The 6,417-nt window shown below is 22.5% G+C and overlaps 2 protein-coding genes across 3 annotated transcripts; both read right to left on the reverse strand.

Annotated features, from left to right (window-relative positions):
* Positions 1–1,265: 1,265 nt before the first annotated feature.
* Positions 1,266–4,822, reverse strand: LOC105362359 (glycosyltransferase 25 family member). Of its 2 annotated transcripts, XM_011499792.1 has the most exons (11): positions 4,742–4,822; positions 4,516–4,671; positions 3,446–3,674; positions 2,923–3,265; positions 2,723–2,848; positions 2,449–2,638; positions 2,208–2,282; positions 2,089–2,161; positions 1,867–1,994; positions 1,571–1,774; positions 1,266–1,365 (listed from the first exon to the last, which is right to left on the reverse strand). In XM_011499792.1, the coding sequence occupies exons 2-11, from the start codon at positions 4,599–4,601 to the stop codon at positions 1,347–1,349; spliced, it is 1,473 nt and encodes a 490-aa protein (XP_011498094.1). In that variant the 5' UTR covers positions 4,602–4,671; positions 4,742–4,822; the 3' UTR covers positions 1,266–1,346. The 2 variants fall into 2 exon arrangements, with proteins under 2 accessions (XP_011498094.1, XP_011498095.1); XM_011499793.1 differs by lacking the exon at positions 1,266–1,365 and having other exon boundaries at positions 1,567–1,774; positions 2,089–2,146.
* mtDNA-helicase (mitochondrial DNA helicase) lies at positions 4,632–6,212 on the reverse strand. The gene is made up of 5 exons (XM_011499887.1): positions 5,526–6,212; positions 5,205–5,449; positions 5,032–5,132; positions 4,742–4,961; positions 4,632–4,667 (listed from the first exon to the last, which is right to left on the reverse strand). Exons 1-5 carry the CDS (start codon positions 6,190–6,192, stop codon positions 4,632–4,634), a joined length of 1,269 nt encoding a protein of 422 aa, XP_011498189.1. The 5' UTR covers positions 6,193–6,212.
* Positions 6,213–6,417: the final 205 nt, after the last annotated feature.

Raw genomic sequence — 6,417 nt, forward strand, 5'->3', positions numbered from 1 at the left:
TTGGAACTCGTCAAAATTATATACTTTATGAAGTTTTTTACAGTTTGAATAAATTTGAATAATTATAAATGAACGATTTGCGTAAAAATAAGAAAATATTGAAAGTGTTCTAAAAGAAATTAGCTTAACCAAATAGAGTTCATCATATATGCGTAGTGATTCAAAAAGAAAATATTGTTCTGTATTAAGTTCAGGTCCAGAGTTAAGAATCCTTCGTGATTACGTAATTCATATATATTTAACTCGATTGTCTAGCTGTCAAAACACAACTTCTATTATGTATTATATTGAGAATTATACAAGTTTAATTATTCATATTTCATATTATTTTTCTTTTTAAATAAAAATTTATCCACACTCGTTTCTAAATCATTTAAAATCATTAATTAGATATAGAAATTATAGTATTGATTAAAGAATTTAGTAAAATATAATTAATTGAAAGAATATAAAAATCCATTTATCAATTTACTCTTAACAACATTTTTTTTAATATTTTTTTAAAAAATTCATTTGTTAAATTTGACATAAAGTATATTTTGTACTATTTAAAAGTCGTAACAAATATAGAGAAAAATTATAAGCAATAACAGCAGATATAAAGTTTTCATGTAATTCAATTTTTTTAATAATAGTTAAAGATATTAATAAAGAATAAATATTTTAAAAATAGTCTAATGGAAATAGTAATAATTTCAAGAATAAATATGCGATAGATATCTTACTGGCATTAAATTATATGAAATCGTGAAATTATATTATTATTTAATACTATATTAGTAAAATTAAATACATGTCACATATATATTTTTTAATTTCTTTATTAGAATTAGATTAATAAAAAGATTATAATTTTGTTTCTTCAATTATTATTTTATTTGTATAAAAATTTGTATAAGCATTAAATTATAAATAATTATATGTATTACCTACACTAAACATAATAACATAAAATAATTTGATATTTTATTATTTATGGCATTGTCACTAATACTTGTTGTATTCCAGTGACTAGATGTTATTCCTTTCTTTGGTTTCATAAACTATAATAATTTTTTTGGTAATATTCTTGAAATAATAAATTGACAATAAAAAATGTATATACAAAAATGAATATGACAATTAAAGTTTCAGAATAGTTTTTTACTTATTTGTATTTTTATTTCAAGGATTATATTTAATAAAAAATTTATTTTCATAGCTCTTCTCTTTCAAATATTTCTTTAATATTATCATTGGAAAATACAATTGAATTTTCTGTATCACTTATATATCCATTTTCACCAGTATAATGGGTGGGAAATAAAATCAGTGGTTCTGCTGACAAAGCAATTAACTTTCTATTTTCAAAATATTCTTTCCAGTCTTCCCTTAAAAAATATATGACATAAATTTAAATTATTGAAGTACTTAAAAATATATAAAATTGTTAATTAATTATTTCAAAATTACACAAACGCAGTAGAAATTAAATTATAATTTTGCAATTTCATAATTTTAAGATAATATTTATACTTAGTAAAATAATTAAATTTCTTTAAATTTAATATTTTTAAATTAATAGATTTACCGTGGATGATTATTATACATTATGGGTATAAATTCATCAACAGGAATTAAATTTTCTAGTGGCTTAGCATCAATTAACTTCCTTGCACCATTAGCTGACAACATATAACCAATAGTCCAATAACTGTAACCAGCATAAACTAAATATTGAGATCCGTTGACCACATTTTCTGGATCCTTTTGCATTTGCTTTCTTCCAAGATATCTAAATAAAGATCGACGAAGATAATATAAATTTAAAATTATAATTTTGAACTAAAACTTTTGATCTGAAATTTTATATATATTAATACATACACAAGATCCCAATCAGATTTAAAATGTTGTAACTCTTGTAAAATGAATGTTAATTTTTGTCTAAAATATGGTTCAAATTTAACATCATCTTCCATAACTAAAGTATACATATGATTATCTTCAAGAATCTATAATTTTAATTGTTAAAATATTTAAATTAAAAATAAAACATTGAAATTTGTCATGGAATAGATTTTCTTAGCAAATGATCCAAATATTCACCTTGTTCCAAACAATATAATGACTTAAAAAACATCCTACTTCTCCCATTGTCATTGGTCTATATTTACAATATCTTAAATTATTAAGATGTATAAGCAGTGATTAATGTTTAAAATTACCTTTTATGATATGGATCTTTATAGCCAGGCATTATTTTTATATTCCATGAATTTAATATACTTTCATTTAATGTTCTAAAAAAAGAATAAATATTACATTTATATCTGTACTTTTAAAACAATTCTTAAATATATTAAACTTGTGTTAACTTAATTTTTTAAACTAATTAAAGCTAATATAAATAATAAATAATGTTATTAAGAAATATTAATAAATATAATTATATGCTTTGCATATCACCTGCCATCAATAGCATTAATAACTTCTGCTTTAATACCTAGTTCATCAAAACAAGCTAACATTCTCCGTCTACGTTCAGGTCTTCTAAATAAATTAATCATATATATATTACTAAGACCCAAAGTATTCTTTTTAGGATAAACAACAAAACTCTTCATGGTTTCAGATATTTGTATAAATTCTTGATCAGCTATTTTATGAACAATTAATACAATTAAATTAAAAATATTTTCTAACATAAAGTTTACATCTATTTTGAATATTTAATTTTTACCAGCAGCCAACATTTCAAGTTTTAAATTAGTAATTTGTTGATAGTCTTGCTCAATTATATCTTGATTTTCCAAAGGCACCATAATAAAACCATAATTTTCATCATTACATATATGTAATGGAATACCTTTAATAAAATTTATTCAAATTTACTATACAAAACTTATATATAAATTTGAATTAATATTTATAAAATATAACCTGAATAATTAGCACTAAGTGCAAATGTTATTATATCATCTCTTGGTCCATTATACAAATTAAAATATTGAGAATCATAGGTTAAAAAGTCTGTATCTTTTCTTCGCAAATCAATCAATATTGCACTATGTATCATCGGTACATTAAAACAACCAATTTTTGTTTTAGTCAAAATAGATTCATATTCTTCTGTCCTTTTATAATAATAATTTTCTGACATTCCTGCCCAAAAATTACTATACATTCCATCAGATTTTAGTATAGGTGCAACAACTGTGACATTTTTAGAAATTAGTAAATTAAGTGTATTGGGATTTGTCAAAAAAATGTCAGCATCTAGCATCTTGATAATTAAAATAAAATATTACATAGTTTTTATAGAAAATTTTGGGACAAAATTTACTTAATAAATTTACATATTTTAAGTATTTAATAAGATAATCATTTTCCAATAAAAATTTTGCTGTTGATATAAAATTATATATTTTTTATAAATAGAATTATAAAATTTATATTTACATACAAATATAAAATCAGCCCATATTTTTCTTGCATAGTTAAGTACTTCTTCCCTCAATTTAATTATATGTTCAAACCGAGATGGAGTCCAATCAGCAATACCCTTCTCATCCTCATGACCTTGTGTTTTTGGATCCATTGTTACATTAACTGAGAAGTAATTACTTCCTTGCTCTTTCAACCATGTATTTAATATTTTAATAGTGTTATCTATATTATTATCACTACGTATCCTAACAATTAAAATCAAATATTAATTACAATTAATTTATCAAAACAGTATTTGAAAATAAAATTATTTCCATTACCATAATGCAATTCTATCGGTAGGATAATCTAATTTTTCTAAAAAACTTAATGTATAAGGTAATGTATGAGCTTTATTTCTAGCTAAAATTCCTATTAAAACGTTTGGTTTTTTAAAAATTGTATCACAATAGACGTATCCAATAATAAATAATGAGACTATATAAAACACAAAAATAATATGGCACTTCATTTTCAATAATATTAATGCTTTTACATAATTTATAACCCTTATGTACAACTTTTATTTATTAAAAGAATTATGATAAAATTGAATGTTTAAACTGACAAATGAAAAAGTAGGGTTAAATATAAGTAGCTAAATCACGTGTACGTAAAATACGTGTAAATTACATGATAATGTAAAATATATATTTAATATTTTAAATTATAATAGATCTACAAAATATAGATGTTACAAATTAATTATAGCTATTTTTATCTTGTACCTATATTTATTAAATATTAAATATATAAAATGTATATATAAATTAATTTTATAAAATATTTATACATAATATAAACACAAAATTTTGGTGTGTATTATGCAATTATAATACAAATCATTTCATTCACCCACTGAATCAAATTTTAGTTTTATGTATTAAACAATAAAGTTATAACATTAAAAATATATAAAATATAACATTATATTTTTACAAGTATACTATATATATATAAATATTTAATTGTTGAAAATCTAACTGGTAATATAATATATTACAAATTTTTTATATTACTCAGAAGAAAAAAATAATATATATATACCCATAATATTCTGTTAAAAGTTCAAGATAAATATTCACAAACAACTGCTTCACTACAATTAGATTTCGACTTCTTTTTTGGAGCATAACTAAGACTATTTTTATCAAAATCAAGAATCATAATTCCAAGATCACCACTATAACGATTCTTGGCTACCTACAAATATGAAGCAATTAATATTAATTTAATTTATGTTACTGAAATTAAAATATATTTCTAAACGTACTTGTAAATATTTTTTTCCATGAATATTTGTTAGTCTTTTATCTTGAACAATTAGAATGTTATCAGCTTCCTGACTTGCTTTCACTCCTCCAAAAATAGAAGAAGTTGTTAATTCTCCATCTTCTTTTTCTTTTCTAGGATGAATTACTAATGAAACATGGCAATTAAATTTTGTCGCAAATGTTCTGAATGCTGAAATAATCTGATCTTGTTTCCAAAATCTATAATATTTAAAAAAATATTTATTTTTAAATTAATTGTATACTAATAATGTAAATCTATTTATTAGACCTGTCTGTAAATTTTGATTCATCCAATGTTCCCATCATAAACTGAACATTATCAATAATTACGTGAGCGATATCGTGCATGTAAGTAGCATGTTCAACTGCCTAGAAATATATGTATGTATATATTTTTGAACCTTTTGATTTATAATTAACATATTATATAATATAGTTCACCTCCATTACAAGTTTAATACTTTGTTGGCCATGAAAAGTCATAAAAAAAATAGGAAGTTTCTCAAATTCATCAGCATATACGTTAAATTTTTCTAAATTTTCATCTAATGGTACACCAATCATTTGTTGAAGCATAGTTCTTGCTAATCTAGAATTTTTTATTTCAAAACTTCCCCAAAGAGTATTAACACCTTGTATTGCCAAGTCCAAAGAATATTCACTCATAAATGTTGTTTTTCCAGATCCTTATTAAAGTAAATTTTAAATTAATTTTAACTTAAATGAAAAATATTATTTAAATAAAAGTTGAAGATATTTTACCTGTGGGGCCTGTAAGTACTGTAAATTCTCCTCTTCTATGACCCTTTAAAATTTTATTTAATGCTGGATACCTTATCCATTTGACTCCTTGTACTTTATCTATATTTTGTAAATCACTCAAAATATCTTGTCTCAAACTTCTAAAAGTCGTTATACTTTTATGCCAAATTGGTTGAGCATTTCGAATAATTTCTTTTAAATTATATCCTAAATCAGATGCAATTTTAGGTCGAGGTTGTAGGTCAGTTGGTCTTATAAAAAGACATCTTTTATTATCAAGTTTTTTTGCAACATGTCTTGCACTATCCCAATCTGGTTCATCATTTCCAAACCATAAAATAAATTTGTTATATGACTCTAAACATGGCAATACTTCCTGAGGTAGATTTTTTATTCCATAAGGAAAACATATAATTAAATTAGCAGCTTTATTTGCAGCTATTACCAAGAGATCTTCTAAATTAGGTACTATAATAGCAGTTTCATTTGAATTATAAGTTTTTGATTTATAAAGGATAATACCACTAGCACCGATGGCAGGAACAGTTTTTTCCACACAAGACACTGTAGATAAACACTTATACCCTACAATTAAATTGCAAAATGACATTAATGGAAAATATAAAGTCTGTGATAAATGATCATAAAGTAGGTTCATTTGAGCCATAATTTCCTGGGGTACATTCTGTAAAATGTATTTAAACAAAATTTTTAATGTAAACTAAAACAATAAATAAGAATGATTAAATTAACTTTTTTACCTGAAAATTTAATTTTTCACTAATATTTTTATATACATCAATCTGCAAATTCTGTATTAATTCAGCAGATTCTTTTAATTTATTCCATTCTATATTAATGTTTGGCAAAAATTCTATTGATTTACGAAGAG

This window comes from Ceratosolen solmsi, unplaced genomic scaffold (genome assembly GCF_000503995.2).
Source record: "Ceratosolen solmsi marchali unplaced genomic scaffold, CerSol_1.0 scaffold35, whole genome shotgun sequence".
Lineage (NCBI taxonomy): Eukaryota > Metazoa > Arthropoda > Insecta > Hymenoptera > Agaonidae > Ceratosolen > Ceratosolen solmsi.

What these genes read in the sequence shown, in the direction of transcription:
- LOC105362359 (XM_011499792.1), bottom strand. Translation starts at nt 4,601, where the DNA reads ATGCTCCAAAAAAGAAGTCGAAATCTAATTGTAGTGAAGCAGTTGTTT. An exon ending in TATGGGCTGATTTTATATTT is followed by an intron (nt 3,266 to 3,445) that starts GTATGTAAATAT and finishes TTAATTATCAAG; the next exon opens with ATGCTAGATGCTGACATTTT. An exon ending in ATTATATTGTTTGGAACAAG is followed by an intron (nt 1,995 to 2,088) that starts GTGAATATTTGG and finishes TTAAAATTATAG; the next exon opens with ATTCTTGAAGATAATCATAT.
- mtDNA-helicase (XM_011499887.1), bottom strand. Translation starts at nt 6,192, where the DNA reads ATGGCTCAAATGAACCTACTTTATGATCATTTATCACAGACTTTATAT. An exon ending in AGTACTTACAGGCCCCACAG is followed by an intron (nt 5,450 to 5,525) that starts GTAAAATATCTT and finishes TACTTTAATAAG; the next exon opens with GATCTGGAAAAACAACATTT. An exon ending in GAATCAAAATTTACAGACAG is followed by an intron (nt 4,962 to 5,031) that starts GTCTAATAAATA and finishes TAAATATTATAG; the next exon opens with ATTTTGGAAACAAGATCAGA.